Source organism: Calonectris borealis, chromosome 9, assembly GCF_964195595.1.
Source record: "Calonectris borealis chromosome 9, bCalBor7.hap1.2, whole genome shotgun sequence".
NCBI classification, from domain to species: domain Eukaryota; kingdom Metazoa; phylum Chordata; class Aves; order Procellariiformes; family Procellariidae; genus Calonectris; species Calonectris borealis.
The window spans coordinates 15,016,383-15,041,111 of record NC_134320.1 but is presented as its reverse complement, the minus strand read 5'-3'; the positions used below and the strand labels follow the sequence as shown (position 1 = coordinate 15,041,111).

General features: G+C 36.7%; 1 protein-coding gene across 17 annotated transcripts in view; it reads left to right on the top strand.

The window, feature by feature from the left end:
- The window catches only part of DLG1 (discs large MAGUK scaffold protein 1), a 168,903-nt gene that overhangs the window by 116,455 nt on the left and 27,719 nt on the right, over positions 1 to 24,729 (top strand). For all 17 annotated transcript variants that reach the window (XM_075158358.1, XM_075158361.1, XM_075158354.1 and 14 more), the window contains 4 exons: positions 5,903 to 6,029; positions 8,248 to 8,404; positions 9,540 to 9,642; positions 21,511 to 21,625. In XM_075158358.1, the coding sequence (XP_075014459.1) occupies positions 5,903 to 6,029; positions 8,248 to 8,404; positions 9,540 to 9,642; positions 21,511 to 21,625 (502 nt within the window). The remainder of the gene's footprint in view (positions 1 to 5,902; positions 6,030 to 8,247; positions 8,405 to 9,539; positions 9,643 to 21,510; positions 21,626 to 24,729) is intronic.

The window sequence follows — 24,729 nt, the reverse complement described above, 5'->3', positions numbered from 1 at the left end:
ACTTTCTGTAAGGAGCTGCTCAATTAGATAGAACTCATACCAAAAAATGGTGGCTCCTGTATTTTAGAAGCTGATGTTTTCAGGGCCACGATTTCAAAGTTTGCTTGTACCTTCGTTCTCATCTCAGTTGAGACCTCCAAAAGTGATGCTGCATTTGGCAGAGCAGTACCTGGCTCAGAAGCTTCAGGTTAGGGACTCTGAAGAGCTTTTCCCAGATGACAGTTATTAAAGAGGTGTTTTCTAGAATCACCTGGATTGTGAGTGAGTGTTGAAACAGTTACCAGTCTTCCTTCTTTACCTACTCACTTTGCAGCTGTTTTGAGACATGTATTTGCAATCATCCTTTGTATTTCTGTCCGTTAGAATCCTCTTACCCAGGTTCTGAGGAGTTAAGGCCCATCATAAACTTTCACTACCGAATCTCTTAAATTTGCACAGAGGCTGCCTGTGGACATGCCCATTACCAATGATGTTAAGGTAGAAACGCTGTCTACTACCTGAGTATATACGTAGACTGCTCACTGCCAGAACTCCCCTAGGGTTTTTTTTTTTATTTCTGCGGGTTTTTTTAAACACTCATTTTATCAGAAGTATCTAAAAGCACAGCGCACAGTACTTACTGGCTTGGTATGTGTACTGTCTGCAGAACATGCAGTAGATTGCTCATTATACTAACTTTTGTGAACATGGTAGTTCATTCAAAAGTGCACAAAACACCAAATTCAGAATTTGGTTGTCTTTAAGACTTTCTCTCTGGAACTGGTCTAGTTTATTTATAGGGCTGCCTCACTTTCCCTGGTGGTAGGGATTTAAAATGCAGAGCTAAGGATACTGAAAAACTGTTTGAGAACCAGTTTCACAAATCTCAGCATCTAGGTTTTCTGCAAAATCTGTTTTCTTTTGGAACTCCTGTAATAAGAGTACCAGCCACACAATAGTACAGTCTTACCAGGTGGTCTGATGGCGCAAAAGATAGAATCATAGAATCATACAGGTTGGAAAAGACCTCTAAGATCATCGAGTCCAACCGTCAACCCAACACCACCATGCCCACTAAACCATGTCCCTAAGGGCCTCATCTACACGTCTTTTAAATACCTCCAGGGATGGTGACTCCACCACTTCCCTGGGCAGCCTGTTCCAAGGCCTGACCACTCTTTCAGTAAAGAGATTTCTCCTAATGTCCAATCTAAACCTCCCTTGGCGCAACTTGAGGCCATTTCCTCTCGTCCTAAGATGGGACAAAGTAAGTTAGCATCCATATAGATAATTAAATAATTTGATATTTAATATTTCTTTGGGGTTAGTGTCTTTGTATCAAGGAACATTTGATCAAGAGGTTTATGAGATTCTGATTTATGGAGTATTTATTGAGAAGAGTACAGATCCTGCCAACATAATTCTTTGTGCACCTGGGGCTGAAAGCTGACCTCCGTCATTTCATATTTATCAGAGTGAGTGAACAGCTTCTGGCTGCCCATGGGAGAAATTAATGTTGAAAATCTTGTTAAAGAAGAGTTGAGGCTGTCTGAGACCAGAGCATTTAGCAGAGAATGAATGTGGAAAAAGTAGCTCATAGTTATGTGCTGTAGCTCTAGAGACTGGTACTGTGAGCAATGAAAGCTTGACCACAGCCGTTGACAGTCTGGAATAGTTGATTGCTGTGGCTGTTTCTATTGCTTCTTTGAGATTTTTCTTTTAACTCTTAAGGTGTGGATTGCTAGTTTAAACAGTTACTTTACAGTGATCTCCATTTTCTGATTCAATAAGAATGCAATTATGAAAGATTGTTCTTTCTGAGCTCATTGCCATTTGGGTACTGGTCTCCTGTGTGGCATCCAGTCTCTGAGACACTGAAACACGAGAACTTCCGGTATAGGAAACATGGAAATTCAACAGGAAAACCAATGTTCATTGTAGGCAGAGGAACAGCAGCGCTGTAGGTGGGATGGTCCTGTGGTCCTGGTCCTGGCTAGCACCATTGGCAGCTAAACTGATTTGCGTTTTTAATAATCATAGCTATTAGTCTCCTGTAGTAGGTCATATGTCAGTAGGGAATGTAAATTGCCTCAGTAATCTATATATAAATATTGGTCATTAAATGGTTCCTGGAACAAATGTCCAGTAACTTATTGGTATAAATGCTTTTAAAGTTACTTAGTTGAAATATTACTAAGAAGGTCTAGAACTTGCTATTTAAAAACACCAGCATTACCTGTACAGTGCATATTGTAGAATATCAGAGTCAGAAAAGTGTCTACACCATTTTTGAGAGACAGAGGACTTGCTTCCTATACAGGCCTCCTTTGAAGACATTATTGATGATGCATTTTTGACTCCTAGTCAATTTTAAAGTATTTGTCCTTTGTGCGTGTGTGCATCGCTATAGTATTTCCACTCTGCATTGAGAAATAAAATACTGCAAGGTAGGGAATAATCAGTTTCCTCACTAGAGACATAAATGCCTTATCGTTCCTTAAATGGCATAAATATGGGAAGAGAAGAATGTGTAATGACAGTAAATTACAATAAAGTTTTAATTTTATTTCCCATTTTAGAAATTGTACTTGTGATTGGTGTCCTCAGTTTGCAGATAATAAGGAAATAATAGGAAATCTTCCTTTTTTTTGTGTGTGTAGAACTGTTACATCAAGGCGGGGTGGATTAGGAAATGGAATTTCTCCTTAAGAGTCTTTGACTTTTCCTGTCAAAGCAAGTTCATTTTATGCATGTAGTTTTCTGTTCGTCCAAACCACAGTTCCTCTATCAGTTACATCAGTAATAATGCTTACTTGGAAATAGACATCTAGACCTGATTTGAGGGTTCATGAAGTGATGGCTTGCCTTTTATTTCTATCACGTTCCTCATGAATATTCTTCAGGTATAATCTTGCTAAAACAGTTTTAGGAAGGGTGCGGGCACGTTTTTTTGCAGGAACTCCATAGAGAACCTTTTTATGCCTTGTAGGTTTCCTTCTCTAGCGCTGAGAATACCAGCCTTGAAAAAGGACCTGACTTTTCTAAGCAAGTACCATATATAGAACTTTATAAACGATGTAGCCAGTGCTGATGTGGAAAGTCTACAGGTCTGAAATAATAAACTGTTATATTGCTTGATAGCTGAGTTTTAGTTACATGGTGAAAGGATGCAAAGTTTAAAAAGTCAGAATGTGTCACAGTACTAGATGGTATGTATGTTTCTCAACATGATGCAGTTAAAAGCTTTAGGAACCTTAAAAAAATCAAATGAAAAGCACTGTAAGTCAATGAACATAGAATTTGTTATGAAAAATCTAATTACTTCCTATAAAATATGCATCTTTATAGCTGCCACTGACTTGTTAAAAGCAATTCTAAATTCATTTTGTGAAATGAGAAGTTTTAGTGCATGAACAGAATGTAGAGAGCTGCTATACTGTGCTACAGTTGTTTAGGTTTTTTTAATCAAAACCCATTTTCCACTAATTGGAAAAGAGCTCATAAAGTCTGCATTCCATTTTTTTGTGCTTTAGCTGCAAAATTTTCTGAGGAAAAACAAAATAACTACATTTATATACAGTAGTCATTTTTTAAAGTATCGCTTGTGTACAGTGACATGGAAATACACTTTTTTATTAAAATATGTATATTACTTCCCATTGAAAAGTAACTATTGCTGTATAGTTTGGTAATCATTGTGAAAATCTGTTGCCAAAACTCCAGCGTGGCTAAAAAACAAGTTTTGAAATTGACAGTAAACTGTCCAAATCTGTTACCAGTGCATAGAAGCTACGTATCGTGCCAGAGGCAGACAGAAAGAATTAAGTAGTGGGATCTATAGTCTTCGAATCCTTGCAGGGAGCAGAAGGATGAAAGTGCAATGTACATGTGTTACAGCTGTTCTTAAAAAATGGTTTTAGGAGTCGTGTCTTGAACAACTCCTAATTATTAGGGAATTTTCAAATATGAATGCTTTTGTTGATCACTTGGTTTTAGCAAAAGCAACGTTCTCTTTGCTGGAGACCTCATGAAGCCAACTTGAGGAGACTTCCTTTTGTCTGTGTTGTAGAGGGGACAGGCTACCTCTTGCACTCAGATTCTGATTTTTGCTGAAACCACTTGTGAATCCAGAGTTGGAATTTCCAAAAGTTCTGCACAGTCCCAGACTAGAGCATGCAACTTACTGAGGGCTGGTGTGTCTGAATAACACACTTAAATACTCTATCATCTAATGCTTTTAAACTACCTAAGCTGTTAATAGTGCATTTTAATGTTTGCTGAAACACATTCTAGAAAACAAATAACTCTAATACTGTGACAAAGCTTTAAAGAACAAAAAGCCATCTGGCTAATCAGGTATTATACCAGGTGCTATATGCCAGGCATTAAAGTACCATAGGTGGTTCCCTATCTGGCTCGGTACCTCTTTTATTAGACCATTGATCAAGGTAAAACAATGTTGATGTGATACATTCTCCATGTATGCAATTTACTGCACACAGGTTTACTAGGAATCTAAAATAATACAGAATCGATCCAGTGCAGATTGGGTCGTTTGAAAGCTGGCTATTTAGCAAATCTCTCATATAAAAATACTCTTAGGAAGTTTGTATGTGATCCAAATGTTATGCTGGTGGTTTAAAAATAAAAACAAAAAAGGAGAATATACAGGTCACTTCTGCAATCTGTGTCATGTCTATTCAGTTAAAAAGCTTTGGATTTAGTGTAAAACCTCAAAGGTCAGGCACCACATCAGATATAGCAAGCGAATAAGAGCGAAGAGAGTCTGGCAACTTTAACTACGTTGAATCTGTGAAGTGTCCCCACCCACCATGTTTAAGCCTCAAATCTTGAAGCACCTACACCAGGAAAAAGATTTTCAATTGTAGAATATGCTTTGTAATGGGAGACAGTGGGTATGACTATGCCTGGTGAATGGCCACTTAAAATTGATGTGCCTAACTTGGAAATATAATGCACCCTTTTAATTATTTATTGGAACAACTCTCCTGGAATTGTAGAATATTTTCCATCAATTGAAATCATTAAGATGCTAAATTTTTCTAGTATGTGTGCTGTGGTTCAGGTAAAACATATGTACTTCATGTACAGGATTCATGTCCTGTTATGCAAGAGGTTAGACTAAATCCTTTTAATATTCCTTTCCAGTTTTAATCAATGAACCTGTGAATAAGGCAACTGACCCTTGCAGTACAGTTGAAATTTTTTGCCCTAGCTTGTTTATTCCTCTCAGTAAATTGATACCTCTTACCTTGAAGAGCAGGAGGTGGAATAATCCTACCTCTGTTTCCTGATGTGTGCTGTTGGCTGAGCACATACTAGCATCACCACCAGCACCTGTGCTATTAGAGATGGTTTTGTTCAGTGTCTAAGAAATTTAACATCCCTCCCTGTTGAGACCTGGTAATCAGAATGGCCTGGAGTATTCTGGAGATGCTAGGATGCTCCGCATCAAAGCATTGAAAAGAAAGAGGTAGGGAGCCTTGGAAGAAGTGTAACATTACGATGTTGTATTTTTCACTGTTGCTCCAACATAGTGATTTTTAAGAAACTGAAATTCTTAATTGACTTCAGTCAACTTGAAGACAACTTCAAAAACAGATAAATCTCCAGACTGTCCTCACGGGCTTCAGCTATCCACAGTGTCTGTTTATAAAAAAGGGTTTTTTCTGAGACACAATCAAACTGAAAAATTTGCTTACTGACTTGAAGTGTGAGGAGACTGGGGAATATGTAGATGTGACACAGTATTTTAGAACTATGATATTTATAATGTATAAATATATATGTATATTTGAACTGTTACAATTTTGTTTTTAGAGGCTACTTCGTTTCAGCTTCTTCAGCTCTTTTTCCTTATTGCTTTAATGCGTATTATATTTTAATTTTTTCCTTTTTGAAGCTTATTCTCAGCCAGTGGATAACCATATCACGGCATCTGCCTACTTGGGACAGTCCTTGCCGCCAGCATCACCAGGGCGATATTCACCAATTCCCAAGGGAATGCTTGGAGATGATGAGATTACCAGGTAATGAATAACCAAAGCTACACGTCACTTAGTTAACCAGGGAAGCTCATAAGATGTGTTTGTGGGCAAAATGCTAGTGAATACTATATTTCATTTCAGCAAATAAGTGCAAATAATTAGTTTCTTAACACTTGTAAACATTGATGTAAGGCAAAAACTAGATATATTTTTTTATATATAAAAACATATATATACACACACACACATATATATATACACACACACACACGCACATATACACATGATTTATCAATCCAGGAATAGTATTAAAATCAGAATGCCCTGCAAAATGCTCCATGAGTTGACTGAACTTTTTAGGATGGTAGTATGAGCAGACTAGAGATTATTTCTTATTTTAAAGCCAGCAATGTTTTTTCTTCCCCCTCCCCTCTACCCCCAGACAAGGGTTTGTTTTGATAGATTAGTAGATCCAGAAGGGCTAGAGAGCTCTTAATCCTTTCCCATTAACAGACTTTCCATTCCTTCACTGATTCAGTAGATTGCATTAATCTTTGTTCATCATCGCTGATAAAGGGAAGCTCTTCTAATTTTGTTACCCTTCTGTTCTGCAAGTACAGGGATGTTATACTGCATTTTCAGTATGTTGTTACTGAATTCTGTGTCACACCATCATCTGATACGGATAATGTCACTCAGTTTCTGAGGCAGGGTCTACCCAGGATTGAAACATAGGTTGTATAATAAGTTGGAGAATGAACTTCAGTGTATTGGAAGGTGGGAGAGCCTCGGATATGACTTTGTAGTTATTTTTAACTTGGGGTTGGGTGGACATATAAGCCAAAGTGATTCTGTTTTGCTCATAGCATTGCTGAACTTACTATTTTATGGCTTTCCTTTAAAATTACTGTGAAGGGAGGGTTTTAGATTTCTTCTAAAAGCACAAGGGCTATTCAGAGAAGGCTTTAGGTGATTTTCTGTAAATTACCTTCCCATCTTCCGCTCCCTCCATCCCAAAAAGAGATTTAGAAATTTTGAGTAATATTTTAAAAGATACTGTGTATTTATGTTCTCTAACTGCAGCATTTTTGTTAATGTGTTAGTGTGACTCAGAGCAATATACATAGGTTTTCACAGTGTCATTTATTTGTAATAAAATAGTACTCTGAAAAGATGAATATTATAGTTGATGGGGGCAAAATTTAAGAATTTGACACTAAGTTGATTTAAGAGCTAGTGCAAAAATGGAGTGATTTTTAAAGATCGGACTAGATGATATTTTTTGTTTGTTTTGGAAAAATGCAGCTTCTTAGTTTATCCTATGAATTAATAATGAATGTCTACAAATACTTAAGAATGTCCATTAATTGTTCTTTAGTGCTCTCTAGTGATTTTTCAAATGCAGCGCACAGTTGCTCTGCTTTGTTAGAAATGTCTGTTTCTGAAATAATTTATGCTTTTCTTGTGTTGGGTCAAGTAGAAGATTAGTAGATTTTTGGAAGGAGTGTTTCTGCATTAGAAGTTGACTGGCCTTATCTTAACTTGACCAGTATTTCTTCTTTCCTCTCCTCATCCAAGCCAGGAGGGGATCCTATAAAAAGAATGCAACAACTTGGTTTAGACTTAACTTTTTCAATTGCAGTTGCTGCAAATAAATTGCAAGTGTATTTGAGAATGCTATAAATTCTGATTTTTTTTTTTTGAAAGGGCTTATGCATACTTCTTGAATTGTTCTTTGCTATAGTTATTGCTTGACCAACTGGAGTGAAATTAAAGCAGTAAGGACATATTTTTTGTTATTGGTGTTTCTATTAGAATTTGTTCTTTAAGTTTCAGAAAGGGAAAACACTATTTTGTTGCTTGCTATTACCATGACATAGAATAAGACTGTGGGCTATACTGAGGCTCTTGAACAATATGGAAAGTGTTAAGTAATGATATTTAGTGCTGAATAGGCTTGTAGCATAATAGAAATTTAGAATACATACATACTTATGAATTGTTTAGTTCACCTAACAACAAGCAGAATTGAAAGCGTACAAATAATAGAAGCTATTATTTGAAAGTCTAAGCTTTGGGGGGGGAGGACTGAGGGCAGAGCAGGTAGAACACATGACATGGTTGCCTTATGAGATGTGTAACTTTTGATACCTAAATTTTCAACACTACTTCTCTTAGAAAACTTAGCTTTTTCTGACTGTTTATTTTGCTTTTACTCATGACTAGTGACCAAGATTTGGTATTCCTTTCTTTCCTTCAGGGAGCCTAGAAAGGTCGTCCTGCATCGAGGATCGACAGGTCTTGGTTTCAACATTGTTGGAGGAGAAGATGGAGAAGGAATTTTTATCTCTTTCATACTTGCAGGAGGGCCAGCTGACCTGAGTGGAGAGCTTAGGAAAGGAGATCGTATAATTTCTGTAGGATTCCTTGCTTCTTTTATTTTAACAACAACAAAAGTTTTCCCCTCCCTGGATTTTAGTCCCTGTTAATATGATTTATATGCAAAGAATATCATTAACTGAGCTGAATTTGAGACAATGGAACAGATGCCAATATACTTCCAAAGTATCTTTGAGGACTTTAGTCTGCCTCAGTTTCTCATCTGTAACCTGATTAAAATAGCACTTTCCTATCTCAGAGATTTTTTTTTTTCACTGAAGACAGTAATTTATCTTAGTCTGGTAGCTGAGGGGTGTATGTGTCTAAATTGAAAGAATGCAGGCTTTAGAAATAAGCCTTCTAGTGAGATGGAGACAATTGGCGGTAGTGTCTACTCCAGGGTGCTTCCTGGAGTAACTACTAAACTTCCTTTTAGTCTTAAACAGATCCATCTCATCTGAGGGCTTTTTCCACCTATCTGAGGGCTTTTTCTATATTAGTACTGAAGGTCATAAAGATTTTGTGAAATTAATTTATGGAGAATCATTTCTTTGGACAATTACATTGTAATTTGGTAGTTATTTAAGAGGAAAAAATAATTTTGGTTCTGCTGTTACTAAAATGCTGATATTAAAGTTGCACCTTTATTTTAGTTTGAACTATGAAAAAATTGGTCTAAAATGTGACACACGCATTTCTGCTTCGCTTTTTTTCTGACACTTTTAAAATCTGCTGCATTGAAAGCAAGGCTAGGCAATTTCATGGAGGGTGTGGTCTGTCACTGGATGTTAAACATAATGGTCTGTAGGCATGCTTTGCCTAACGAGGTCCCTGAAGCCTTGTTGTAGAAAGGTGAGGTGAACCATCACAGAAAGTAACATTCTCTGTGTCTCCTTAAAAAGAAAGGCAAAGGTCTTAAGAAGAAAATTGACCAAGTGAATACAAATTCATTAAGTGATATACTATGACTATTACAGTATTTCTTAACAGAGGGTTATGTGTGAGAGATCATTTATTCACTTTGGTTTTCAGTATGGATCAGTAATCTTTTGTTTGTATTAACTAGCTTGTAATGTTGGAAACAGGGGAAACTCACATGGCATGGAAACTGTGTTCTGTGATGATAAACACGAACATTTATTTTGATAAAGAGCTTGTTTGTATTACTTGTAGGTAAATGGAGTAGATCTAAAAGCAGCAACCCATGAACAGGCAGCAGCAGCCCTGAAGAACGCAGGCCAAGCAGTAACTATCGTAGCTCAGTACCGTCCAGAAGGTAAGGATTGCCTTACACATTCAGAACTTGGTAGAAATACCACGTTGTTACTTCCGTGTTTCACAGTTGTCTTCACCCTTTAATATAGTGGGTTTATTTTCCTTAGTGATGGGAGGATAAAAGACTAATTCCTTCTCTGTTGTGTTGATTCAGATGACCTAAGGAGACCATCAGGTTTTCATTCCTCTGTTTTATACTGAGCTGGTATTTCTGTTTATCCAGCAATTTCTTCTGGCCAGATTAGACTGCAGCTGATGCTGATTAACCATCCTTCTGTGTTCTGCAGAAGCCAAATAATACTGCCTCATCACAGTACACATTCCTATCCTCTTGTATTTCTACACCACATTTTAAATGCCTTTGTCTATTTGAGACTTCAAAAATTATATGCTTACCTTGAGTCTGTAAACCCATATATTATTGTTTATATCTATAATAAGACATTTTTGATGTCTTCTTATGAACTGTGATGATCAACAACTTTCTTCAGTTTTGCTAAATTGGATAGCCCATCACTAAATCTTCCTTGCAGTGACTTGTCTGCTTAAACCTTTCCTTTAACAATACTGGCAAGGGGTAAGCATAGGTGTTTATCAGGATTGGACGTTAAGCAGGACCACTGCCTTAATCTGAAATTTTTAGGTAGCTGATTGCAGCACACTTTTCTTCATTCTTTATTTCTTCTCTTCTGTCATGTTTCTCTTATCCTGTCCTCCCCAAGTCTTTGAAACTTTAGCTTTCACATTCCTTTCCTCTCCCCCTTCACCCGCATCGACATCATATATCTCCACTGACCCAGAAACTCTGTCAGTAATAAGGCCAACTGATTTGTTTGTGTCTAGTTCATGGTCAAATCCCTGCAGCCAGCCCATGTTGTCAATGCCTGTATTGTCTTGAGACGGTATGCATCCTGTTCAGATGTTGAATCTGTAGATTACTCTGTTCCAGGATTTGTTTTCTAGGAGTGCTTGCTCTGAGAATTCTTTTTATAAAGAATAATAAGGTCAGCATTGGTTCTGGAATATTTGCTTTGGTTTTGTGTCAGAATTGCAGATATTTCTGATGATACACATTTGGCCTATCCTCTGCTTAGCTCTTCAGAGTTGTAACAGGTGGGTCAAATTGTTACACCTTTTTGCTCCCTGCACAAGCATCCCTCACCTTAGTGAAAAATAAAACTTGTGCTTTTATTTGCCCATGAGTTGTCCTTTTGAACATCTGGCCACTTCTTTGTTCAAAGAGGGCATTCTTGGTCACTAGAATGCCCTCTTCTTCTGCCAGGAAGATATGTTGAGATGTGGCTCCTAGTAGCAGAACAAATGTTTCTCTGCTGGAATATATCCCAGGACATAAGCACTTTTTTTTTTTTTCCTTGCCAAAAAATGTATCCAGACTGCATGCAAAAGCAGCAATTTTTCAGTCCTCTCTTTCTGGGACTCAGGCTTTAAAAAGAAAAGAATCCCTTCATACTCTGAAAGTCAGAACTCTCTTTTCCTTTTAGAATAAGAGAACTAAGCATTTTGGATGGTTCCTGCTCTTTCTGCACAGTTTTCTTCATTACTGCTTGTCCAAGTAGATAACTTATTTTCTTGAAACGTGTATCAAGGTGCTTGACTGACTGATGGGATTTTGAGTCATTGCACAGAGATTTGTCCAGAGCAACATACGCTGCCTCCTCCAAATTTCTCAATGACTGTCACGTAGACTTCAAACTTAGAGCTGTACTCATTCCTTCATGATTACTGAAGCATTCAGAATAAGACTGCATGCAGTTAAGCTGTATTGAGAGTGCAATTCTCAAAGAATTATAGGGCCCATTTGAGAGGATGCATGTGGGAGATGTTACTTGAATTATCCTAGATTATGGGCAGACATCTGACACATTATTCAAAGAAAGGATTTTTTTTCCTTTTTTTTTCTTTTTTTTTTTCTTTTTTAAGATGTTTGGTCTGCGTGACCATCTTTTTTTTTTTTTGAAATAGTGCTTAAAAACTCTATTTGGAGTAAAGGTGTTGGAAGCATGTTAGGGCTTACTCTACCTTTTTGAAGTACAGCATGAAGGAAAAGTGTAACTAGGAGATTGAGATCCATTGTAGTTTGGAGGCAAAGTATGAATTGACACATGGCCAACCTACCTCAGAGAGCTCAGGTTACTAATGTCTGACTTTGTTTGACATCTCTGCTTGCCTTTTTCTTATTCCTTGTAAAAGGGGTTGAATGGAACTCCAGCTGTCAGCTTCTTTCAGGTCTTGTGTGGGACGTAAGTTGGATCAGATACTCACTGGTCATATCTTAGAGATTAGTAAAGAGAATATTTCCTTAAAGGTTACTGTTTGTTCTGCTCACAGGAGAGCAGTCTGTCTAAGATTTGACTTTCCAAATAGAAAATATCATCCATGTGATTGAGTGCACTTGATAAGTGCCTATGTTCTTTGATCATCTTCAGATTTCCTAAATTATAGCTGCGGATGGTTGTCTTTTCCCCTCACTTGATTCATTTAAGTTGGGAAATCTTTTATATATATACGCACATATATATATATATATAAAAAATTATCTCCACTTTTTTTTATGCCATTCAAAAAAAGGTTAACAAGTATTAAATTGAAGAGTTCATAAAGTTATTGTTCATCATTGGTGTTTCTCAAATGTCTTCGTAAAGATGAAGAGCATCAGTTATAACTGCTTGTATTGCATATGTATTTTATTTATATTTATAAATCCAGCAATATTTTGTAAAAGATGCTGACAGCTAGGACAGATCAAGGAGATTCTAGACATCCATCAGGGCTCATTATAATTGGGTAAATAGATTCAGTATGATGGGAGCATTTGGAAGACACTTGGGACCACCTCACTTCACTCCCTGTAATTGTATATGACAGTTTGTATGTTCATAGATGATGTGGGGAATGCTAATTTATGTTTTTACATCTTACCACATTAGCTCTATCAGAAATTCCCCATTTGTTTTTCTCCTCAGATTTCTGGGAAAAGAGGATTTTTGCAAGCAGTTTTCTCACAGAAAAGCCTGAGTAGGCTGTAGAAAAATTAATCTTTGGAAAACCCCTATCATGGAAATGGTTGAATTTTCCATATCTCTCTTCAAATCCAGTTAGACAACATGGCTTATCAAACACTAGTTACTGGTTTTGGGGTAGGCCAATATGGCTGAATGATACTGCTTTTATTATATCTGGGCTCAAATTACATAACTGCTGACTCTTTTTCCCTTAAATCTCTGAAATGTTCCTTGGTTATAGAATCGGGTGAAAACAGATGTAATCTCATTCCTAAAAATATCCTTCTGGGCATTCATTTAGTTTCCAGCAGCGTTCCATACATTTGAGAGATGCCTTACAGAATTTTCCTACTGTACTGAATCAAATTTCAGCAACTTACCAGCACTCTTTGGGATAGCTAAAAGCCCAATAGGGAATGTGAAGGTCTTTTCCTGTTTACAAAAGCGACTCGTGCATCAGGCAACACTTTATACTACCACAATTGTAGTAGGTTGACTTCTGCTTTCTCCTTGTAGAGTCCATGCTTTATCTTGCAACTTACCTATGAGCTATTGTTGTAAAATGTTGAGTCACCTGTTGGGTCGGACTTGTACATACTTTTGTGGTACATACACACACACACGTGTGTGTGTGTATACAAAATATCCCTAGTTGCAGAGATCACTGGGTTTGAACCTGCTGGAGCTGGATGCTGCAGGGGAGGAGTCCATGGTAGGAGAAGAGCAGAAGTTTGGGAAACGGGAATTATCCTGTAGAAGTGGTGGGGAAGTCAGGATATCATTCTCGTTTTCCTCTTCGTTTGGAAGCTTTTCCTTGTTCCCCCACTTGTACTACAAATCCGTATCTCCTTTCAAGACATGATTCGCGCATAAAAAGGGATTTTGCTTTACCGTGAGTTCCACTGGAAATGAAGTACCACGACCTGCAGCAGTTTCAAAGAAAGTGATGTTGCTCCAGTACACAACAGCATTTTGATGAGCCATTTTCATTTGTAGAGGTTTCTGTGCCATTTCACTTTCCTGTTGCTCCCTGGCTCTGCAGAGACACCTCAGTGCCGTACTGCCATCTCCCTTCTTTGGGTTTTCTACAGATGTAGGGTGGCAAGGAAAAATTGTGATATTAGTGTGGAAGAATGAGAGGAAGCTCTAGGCAATTTGGATATATGTGTATCTCCTGGGAGTGGGGATTCAGAGATGGTCAGAATTCTATCATGCTACGTAGCAGTGATACAGGAACATGAGTCTCAGTGCTTGCAGGGAATGTAGCTGAGCGGAGCAGCAAGGGGGAAGTATAGGACTGTCCAGAGGTGTATAGCCTTGGAGGGCTCTCCCCTCATTTCACATTAACATTTCCATTTTTATGTCCATTCAAATTAAAAGGTCATCTGAAACATTCTTATGTGTTTTGAGGATGACATAGTAATAGTGTTACCTCAAAATTCAGAATTTCTAGAAGGTTAGATTTTGCCATTCTGAAAAGGTGTGAGGTGCCAGTAGGCTACCATAACTGTATTATAGCTTGAGTGCATTTAAGTGTTTAAAAATAAGAAAAATAGCCAAAGAAATACATTAAAAATATGAAAATATATTTGGTTGAAATTGGGTAGAGAATAATTTTGTGAATTAAACATTTTTTGTTTCTCAAGGATCCACCTGACATGCAAAAAAAAAATTATAATTTTAACTAGTACAGTAGTCTTTTTTTCATGTGAGTTATCAGCTGCCTGTTATTTAGAATTTAGAATCTACATTGGTTTCTCTTTGTAATTCAGCTGATCAAGTCCATCTCTATATATCCACTTCTTTTCTGAAAGAGTAGTAAGATGGTTACATGATCAGATTAGCTCCATGTTCTTAGGTGATTGGTGGATCAATGTAAGATTAGGAGAAGGTGGAGCCAAAACCTCAAGAGAAGATTTTAAGGTATTTTTTGTAAAACCTCTGCTTCTGAACTTACATCGTTCATATAGATGGTTAACACACATTTTTCTTTCAGCTTTATTAAAGAAAATCAGTGATTCTCCATTGTAAAATGTATTCAAGTTTCATAGTTCAATTGAAATGCCTCATACTTTGTTAGCCAGATTTAGGTGGTTTTTAATGTTTTTTTGTTGTTGTTGTTTTAAAGGAGTGAATTCATCTACTGAAAATAAGATCCAAGTATGAGAACTCTGAATTTTTCATTCTCTCTTGTCTTTAAAACAAATGAGTCAAAAGAAACAAAAAAAAAGGGAGGGGAAGCTTTGTTAGAGCTTACCTTTCAATGGCCAGTATTTGGCCAATTTTTCTGTTTGTGACACTTCCTCTATGCACTGTTTTCTAGTGGAATTTAAAACAGAATAACTAAGCTCTGGGAAATGGAAGCACTTTCATGTGTATAAACTAAGATTATTTTCTGAGCATTTATCGTGAAATATATTGTAAATCTTTTATTTTTTAAAGTCTAGCTGGAGTAGCACAAAGCCAATAATGCTTTTGCAAAACTTAGTTTTCAGTATTTGTTTTATATCAAGAGAATGAGCTGCCCTTGCTTTCTAGCTGAGAACATGGATTGTCTTAACCAAAGGTGGTATAAAAGATCAGTACATCCTAATTTCATAAAATGAAAAATTCTTAAAAAAATCATTAAAAAAAAAAAGTTTATCCTGTTTTGGGATATATGATCTCTAGTCTTCCAAACTTTTGTTTCCTGCTTGTTTTTACCTGGTTCTACTCATTTGCAAGTAATCCAGATTAGTCAATTAAAGTATCTTAAAATCAGGCCCATTAAGATTAGAAGAAAGGTTCTGCTATATATAGTGCTGATAGACGCTATAAGGTGGCTTACACATGTTTTAATCCTTTAAAACCTCACTCCTGTTCTGTGATATAATAAATAAAATCGTTTGTCTTTCTTAAAGAACAGTTTAGCCTTTTAAAAGTTGTGAGTGCGTCGTAAACCTTCAACAACACTTTTGGTGAATTCACTTCAGCAGTGACTGGACCTAGTCTCTTTGAGTTTTGCAGGCTCTGCGGGAGGTGTTCTTAACTAAATACAAATGCACAGTTTCTAATCTGTTTTGAAATTCCGTGACCTAGTCTTTCAAGTGATTAATGAAGTACAAGCTCATTACACATTAAGAGTGCATGAAAGCCACCAATAGCATGTAGAATGCATTGTGGTCTCTCTCAGGTCATGTTAATATAAAACGGCAAGCATTGAAGCAAAGTAATACCTCCTCAAAAATGATTTATGATGTTTTTATTGTGACCTATACATTTTAATACATAATCTCTTTGCTAGTGTTTTTGAGTGGTTGTACTAAACATGCTGTATTCCTCAACCTTCTCTACAAACTGGAATTTATACTACAGTCTGTAACAAGAAAAGATGTGCAAAACATGAATGGTACCTATGAATTTATCAAATACCAGTATAGGTAATCAAGGGATGGTAGTAGTACATGACTAGAACTCATAAATACAACTTCATCTGTGTGCTGTGGCAGTCCTGCTTCACAAGCTTAGAATTAAAAACAAATGGAAGGTCGATACAAGATCAGTGTGATGGTGGCCATCTTAACTTACTTACTTACTACCAGGCTCTGTTTCTCAGTTTGGAGGCACCATGAAAAGGAAAATCGAGTATTCTGAGAGTGGAGAAAAGAATATAAATCAGTAGTTATATAAATTTTCAGCACAAGAGTCCTGCTTTGACAGATCCAATGGGTCCTGCTAACGGAGGGCTTTCCACAGACAGATGGTAAGAGGGAAGCAAGGGGCATACTTGTGAACTTTTTCAGCTCTTCGTGGGTTCAGTATCTGTAAGAATCTCTGCTTCTCAGTGCTGTACTGCCATCTGTTCCCTGTACACACATCCATGCTTCCATGAGTTGCCTTTCCTTCTGTGCTGTTTGCTGAATTTTCCATCCTTTGTCATAGTCTTCTGTTCTTTTGCCCCATTTGCTAGAAACTGTGTTCCACACCAAATTAATTTTCATTGCGACCTCTTTTTTCTCTTCCTCTGGCTGTATAGACTATTCACCACATATCTGTGTTTATCACTGTCCTCTTGTTGCCCACCAGATAGGCAGTCCAGGAGAGTTTCACTGCTCAGATCCTTTCTCTGAAGTTTTGTTTTCTGTTAAAGTAAACATTGACATTGAAAACATAACAGTTTTCTAGGTAAAATCAGTTTAGGAGCTCAGGAGCAGAGGACTGTTCCAGGATTTTCTAATCTTCCCCCCACAGCCCCCACTCCTTTTTATTCGTTGCTGTGCAATATGTGCAGACATGAAATAGAGCAGATTTATTCTAGTCTTGCACCATCTGCTTATCCAGTATAATTTTGAAGTTTAAACTTGAGTCCAGATGTATCCATCCAATGTTCTTAACTGATTATGTGTAAACCAGAGTAGGCTTTGGGTTTTTTTTCTTTGGTGATGGTGAGGTGTACTGTTGGATAAATGCCATGAATTGAAGCAGCAGATGCTTGTGCCTCCTGAAGCTTTATGTTATGATAGTAGGTACTACTCTGTCCCTGCCCCTAAACTTACTGGAAACTTTGAGAAAATTCTAGCCAAGAAGAGATACTGTTATTCTTATGTTCTTATTTTATTGTTAGTCTTGCTGCCTATTACCCTTTATTTGATGTATAGCATCAGCAGCTTTCTTAAAATTCAGAACATTAGAAGAGATCCTGAGTTAAGTCGCATTTACTGCTGTTGCTTATACATCAGGTTTCAGATCCTGGTCAAATTCTTACATGAAAGGATTGAGGGTTTGGGTTGTGTGGTTTTGTTTTGTTTTCTTAATTTCATTTGGGGGGGGACGGTGTTTCTTGTGCCACTATAGTTCTTATTAAAATACTATTTCAGAATCTCAATGTTTTTATGGTTGTGGAAGTTGGAAGCATATTTGTAGATGGAGTTCCTATGACCAGCCTACTCCATTTGGGTTAAAATCAGGTTTGGTTTTTCATTTAAATAGCTTATGTCCTTTCTGTTTGGTTACCCCAATCACGTTTGACCAGAGATCGATCATATTCCTTTTCAGCCAAGCTCTTCATTTCCTCTTAACCAAGAAAGCAGAGTGACTTTTTTAACTTGTTCACTGTGCCTGTTCCAGCTCCAAATTTCTGGAATGTTGAAGTGGCAAAATAAAACTTTAAAAAAAAGTTTTATATTTATATGTGCATTGTATGGCTTTGTCACATTTAGCTATATGGAAGTTTATTGTGCTGTTCACTGTGATTTAGGGGAGAAAATATGATCATACACTATATATGTAATATTATGCATGCCCCATAAGAAAGAATGGAATTGTAAAGAAAACAGTTCTCTAGCATTTGGGAGAATTTAGTGGTGATAAGCTGAATGAAATAGGTAATTTAAACATACAATGAAATCCTGTAAACGTTGAAAATACTGGAGGATGGGAGAGTACTTGAAGGGAAGGTATCATTCTGTGCTTGCCTAGTTCTCATCCCTAAATACTTGCTTTCTCGTCAGTGTGAGAGACAAGTGTTAAGCTAAGATTGTGCTTTTGGTTTTATCCAGTACTTCTGCTTTTATGTTATTTTAGCTAAGGGGTTCTTACAAAGTCATCTATGTTTGGTATACCCATTATATATATACCATTTGGTATACCCATTCATTAGTGTAAACTTGATGCTACTTTTCTGACATTTGTTTGCTTTTTTTTTTTTTTGCATTTAATAAGTAGTAAGGTATTACTGCAGGGATTGATTAAAAACATAGATGTGTGTAGGTAGTTTTCTGGTGCTTCTGTAATCAAATGCATTTTGTATGGATCGCATGTGGTACACACGCATCTAGATATGAGTCTCCAGTTTTGCTAGCAGCTGTTGGCTATTGATGTTCCCCTCTTCTAAAGCATGTAAGATGGAGCAGCTGTGGACAGTCGTCTGACTGCTATCCTGCAACTACTTTTCCATGTTTCATAAACTACCAGATGGCGTCATTGTTCTTCAGTTTAATAAGAGATTAAAGGTGCTAAAGACAGTTGATATCAGACTTCTTAATCATAGAGGTAGAAATATAACCACTCCTAGACAGATCAGCAGAGTTCACACTTTGCTTTATAATGCCGAGGTTGAACCAAGCCTAATTAGTCAACAGGGAATGGGTGCTGATCCTTTGGGTACCAAACTGATATTGTTTTTCTGATGCTATCAAAAGTCCTGCTGTAGTCTTATTTTCTGTCTCCAGCATTAGTTTCAGTACTACTGTATCTAATACCAAGCTTTCTTTTTTAAAAATAAAAGTCCTGTCTACTTTTCAGCTCCAAACGCGATAATTTTGAGATTTCTATCCATCCTGTCCCAAAACCTTCTGTAAGAGGAATATAACTCAAATTTTTAGCTTGCTCTACATCAAAGGAGCTCACCAGATTCCATCTGCACAGAGTGTTTAAGCTTTTCCTAAATATGAATCTCTTGGCACCCTTCTTTTTGAACATAGAGCCTTCTCAGTCCTAGCCCATTAGTTTCCTTTTTTTCTTTATTGGTATAGCAGGAGCCCCTATGTAGAAATTATTCTCCTTCTTACGCCTACAGATGTCCCTGTCACTCATTCAGCACTTACTTCCCAAGAGTTCTGATGAGAAAAATTAAGTTACTCCAGAAAGCTGCAAGACCAGCAACCTGAAGATGATATATAGGATAAAGTAGAGTTAAGCGATAGGAGTTGACTCCCCTGTTCACTCTCTTACATACTACACGCTACATAGGAGGAAATCTGATTCTTCCAACAGATGACACGTGATACTTTCTTAACAGAAATTTGTAGTCTTTTCCAGTAGCTATTGCAAAGAACTGCAGATATTTTTCTGTACTGAACAGGCTGTAGCACAAGAAAATGCTTGGATTATCTGGTCTTTTCCGTGCTTACTTTCCTTTCACATGGGAGGCATAAAAAAATCTCTTATGTCAGAAATCTCAGCTACCATTCTTCTAGTGTGTTTGAAATTAAAGCTTTAATCTTCCAAAACACCCAAGAAAAAATTGAGAGGCTTAAAAGGTCATTTCTCAGGTATAAATGAGTAAAATGAGGTGACTTACCCAAGGCCATGCAGTGCAGCAGTAGCACAGCAGGAGTAGACTATTCTCTCGCTGCATCTGGGTCTTTCCCCTAAGGGATATTGCTTTCTAAAAAATGACATTATCTTAAATTCTTTTGTGATAGCATTGGTAGTGGTGGAAATAATGTTTTTGTTTCTCTTGTCAAACAACCTCATCAGTCTGATTTAGTGCTGGTAAATAATTTGATCTAGCCTTTATTTGTAAAAAGTCACTAGATGCTGTTCTAAAAACTAAGATACTATCTTAAAAACTACTAGCTTTTGGTTTTAAAGGACAAAAGTCAGGGTTATTTAAGAGACTGTTCATATTGTCATAATCTGGATAGGATTAATTATAGTTGCTATTGCTAGAGCATCAGATTTATAGTTGATGAATGAAGTGATATACCAGAAACTGGTTCACAGAATATTCTTCTGTAACTTAATATATTTTTTTTTCTTTGGTTAGTTTGCAAGCCTTGGTGCTTACTGTCTGATGAGTGTGTGGGGAGAAAGTGCTACACAATGTAATATGAAAAATCATTCATGGTATTTAGATGACTGTTGAAGGAATCTTAGTTTAGAGATTTCCTCAAGGTTTTTGCATTTTAGACCCCTCTTTATCAATCTTGCATTTCCTGAGTAAATTTGATGCCCACAGGGAATGAGGGTGCAGCTAGGAAGAGCAACACATTACCCAGTTCAGCAATTGCTTGCTGCACACACCCTGGCTCTCCCAGTGTTGACTTGTTATAATCTGGCATCACGTGGTCTCCTGGCGAAGGTAGTGGCTGCAGAACGTTTCCTTTAACTGGAAAGGTTTTACAGGTGGATCTGTTGATCCTGAAGGCCAAAGTATTCAACTGAAGGAAAAACTTACTTGTTTTGAGTTCATATTTTATGCTGACAGCATGTAAGTACCTCGCTTCAGGAAATGTTTGTCCTGAAGAAGCTATTACTACTTTACTGCCTGCCTTTGTATCTAAAACCAAATGCATTTAGCTTAGTTTTATTAGTGCACAGTGCTGCTTAAGAACACAATCCGTTTTTCCAGGATTAACATTGTACATAATTCTGTAGAGGGAGTTTGAATCTTTAATGCTGTTTACAAGTGGATCGAGATTCATGCCAGAATTCTGGATTTTTTTTTTCCTTTCCTGAGCTCCCATAGGAACACTGTCTTATTCAGAAAATGTTTTGCACATTTCCCGCCTTGTAGTGCTAAATTCTTTATCTAATTCAAGTCCAGTAATTTTAAGTATCTGTTCAATATTGTTTTTTCAGACACTTTTCATTCCCATTTCTTAACATTTACAACATAAAATATATAGGTCTTGATTATAAACATATGTATTTCAGGTGCATGTTTTGAAGTTTTCTTTTTGTCATGGGCTAAAAGTTATCTGTATCAGTCTTTTTATTACTATAAAATGATCATTATTAGTAGAAATGCTTGGTTTACTTAGGAAAAAAATAGTTACTGTGAACTATAGATTAAAAATATGAAATTTTAAAGTATAATGGATATTTGCTTCTGTTTATTTGTTTTGCCTAATCACAATTATTTCAAATTTTATTTCAGTTAATATTGATAAATGTAAAACTTCACATAGCTTTTAATTACAAAACATAGTACTTAAGAAAAATGTTGGGATTTGAGAGGTTTTTTCCTTGTGTTAAAAAAAGCTGTAACAAATGCTTATTCTCTGAGGTTTTCAGCTTTTTTGCGAGTAATTTAATTGCTGAAGTTCGGAGGAAATTAATTGCAGTGCCTCCCTTTCTTACAGAATACAGTCGTTTTGAAGCTAAAATACATGATTTACGGGAACAGATGATGAACAGTAGCATTAGTTCAGGATCAGGATCTTTGCGAACCAGCCAGAAGAGATCCCTATATGTCAGGTAATCATCTTTTTCATGATATTGCTAGTGTGTTTTTCTGCTTTTCTGTATACTTAGTATTTCTGTATTTGCATTTTTAGACAATTACTCATTATTAAACTTAACAAAATGATATTTATGTGCAAAATATATTAAAAATAAAGCTTAATTTAGATCAATTAATGTAATATAGCTGAAAAAGATGTACTAGCCTGAAAACCCTGTATGAACTTTGAAGAGTGGTGCTATTACTTGCTTTTTGTCCTGCCTCTTGGAAAGATGATAATCCTCCAGCAAAAATATATATTTATTCTTTAAGTCAATGTATGTGAAGTCTTAAGTTGCTTAATTTGGTCTGTGTTTTTCGTGACAGTAGTCATATTCTCCCTTGTTCACTTCTTGATTTTAAATTTAGTCTCCCTTTACTTAAGCTTTGACAGATTTCCATCTTACTTCCTTTAGTTGTATTCTCAGCGTGCATTAAGAAATCTTATTTCTATATCCAATAGCATTTTGTTATAGAATGATTTCCATGGTAACCAAGAGAGCAAATGTATCAAAGCAAATGAACTGCATATTCTTCATTAATTTATTCATATAGAATTAAACATAAAGGAGGCTAAAAGTGGATAAGAAGTGGAAATATAAGAGAGCATGAAGCAGTTAAGAAAATAGGTGGTTTCACTGGGAAATTGTGGCAAGGTGCAGCTCATTAATGTGCCAACTAACTCCTACATCAGTTATCATATACTGATAAACCATAACGTTTCAAGTATGGAATGTGGGTAAAAGGATTGCATTTTTAAAAATAAATTCATTTTTGAGTTCCCTGAACCAGCTCATCTCTGGATTGAATAGGGCCAGCAGTAGCCTCTTGACAGGGGCCAGAACATTTTAGTAGAGCAGGGAAGAGTTCAGTAGTGCTGGTGCTTGGGTTAAACTTGGTTTAAAATGTTGTAGAACCTCCCTGGCTGACCTGCTAAAATCCTAGGCTCAGGTGCTATTGACTTTTCCCATCCGAAACAGAAAATGTTTTGTTCATGGTGCTGCATCTATTGAGCTATGAGAAGGGAAGCAAGTCTTAACACAAGGCAATTACCTGAGTAATTGCATCTGTGCTCAGAAAAGTCTCAGTCCTTTGCAACCTATTTCTGAAGGCTTTGAAACAAATGTAGCAAATTACTCGTACAGGGCTTCTGTTTAGACTGACTACAACATGCAGCCCTTACGTTTTGACCTATTATTTTAGTAGCTTTTTTTGGATTCTGTTTTTGCAGAGCTGACCTTGTTCTTTTTTTTTTGTACTTTGTCTGCCTTAAATATTTTTGGGAGTCAAAATTTAAATCTATAAGGATAAATGCATTAAATACTAAGGATAAGTGCTTGATATCACAGTTAACCATGTCTTAGAATTTCCACAGGTAGGTGTACATATGGATATTGTGGTGAGATCTCCTTCCTTTCCGTAATCCCAAGATTTATCGCTTTAGCCCTCATCGTATAACTAAGCCTAAACAATTCTAATGCTTTTATTTTGCTTGGTTAGCTGTAGCCTGATTAGGTTCTACACCACTTATGCTCATTTTCATACATTGGTCTGGTATTTTAAGCCACTGACAAGCATTTTGTGTTTATGTAGCTTTTATTCCGCTGATGGAAGTTATCTGTAAGTGATTGAGGTTGATCTTTTGACTTTGCCAGCTGCTGCAGAAAATGCAGCCCTCTCCAGTTTGCTGGCAGAAGCTTCGTGGAGACTAGTGATTCCTTTACCAAGTCAAAAAACTTTTCTTGGAATCAGTTTTGTTGTAAGTCAGAACAAAAATATAAAATGCAAAAATTCCTCAGGAAAAGTACTTTTCCACCCACATCTCTTAACAGAGGGTGCTGCTAGGGCTTTTGAGATTTACTCGTGTCTTCACACCAAAAGATGCCAAAGACTGGTAGGCAACTTGGTATACCCAGGATGGGTTCACATCTGTTCTGTCTGGTTTCTGCTGTAATTTTGACCTCACTAAAGTAAGTTTTATGAATCTTTTCACATATGGCTAGCTACTGAAAGAACATGTTAGTTATCCAGCTTATTCCTTATAAGTCACTCTGTACTTTTCATCATTCTAATCATTCTGAGATCATTCTGTACTTTTAATTGTACCAATTCAAAGCCAGTTTTAGTAGCTGAAGCGATCTTTTTTTTTCTGTAATATTTGGTTTTGGATATGCCTTAAAGGGTTGCAGTTATATAACGTAATGCTGAATTGAATGGTAAATCCAACAGTAAAATGTTTATAGGCATTCAACCGCAATTGTAGAAAATCTATCAAATAAAAGTACTCTAAAAATAATACTCCCTGACTTCTCAAAATCATGGTAACAAAAAGGCAAATAAAATCAGATACCTCATTGTGTCCCCGTAACTGAAACTTGGTATCTTTATGAATAGTCTGCCTATAAACAGCGTTTTGGGGGTGTTATGTAATATTAAGGAAAAGACAATTGTGTTTGCCTGAAAATACAATTTGAAGTAAAATGGCAGATTTTTCTTCTTAATTGTATGTATATCAATATATGATGAATAGCAATATAACAAACAGTCCTTGGAGGGCAATACAAGTAGCAATTCAGCAGCAGCTAACCCTTCATTGCACATCTATTTCTCTCTCTCTCCCCCTCCCCCCCCCGCCCCCAACTAATTAAGATGTACTGATTTAATGCTCTTCTGTTATTTTTGCTTTATATTTCTTTTGATCTTTTTTCTAAGAGGAGAGAGATTGTCTCATACAATGTTTCTGGTTTTGCATCTGAAATACATCTATACGCTCTCCTCCTTCATCTGCAGATTCAAAAAGCATATGTGAAAAAGTGAGATACTTTCATGGTGTCAAGTTTCTATGATAATATGTTGACAGGGAGTAAATTTGTTCCATATTTTATCTCATCTTGTATGCCTGTATCTCAGTCTGTGCAATGTGTGTAGAGTTCAAAATTGAAAATTACTTTTACCTCTGTGCATTTTTCTGACCAGCATGATACATTACAGTTTCAAACAGTGGTGCCGATTCCTGCTTGGGATTAGAGCAGAAAACGGTTACATCTCCAAGTGGAAGAAACTTTACAGTTTTGAAATC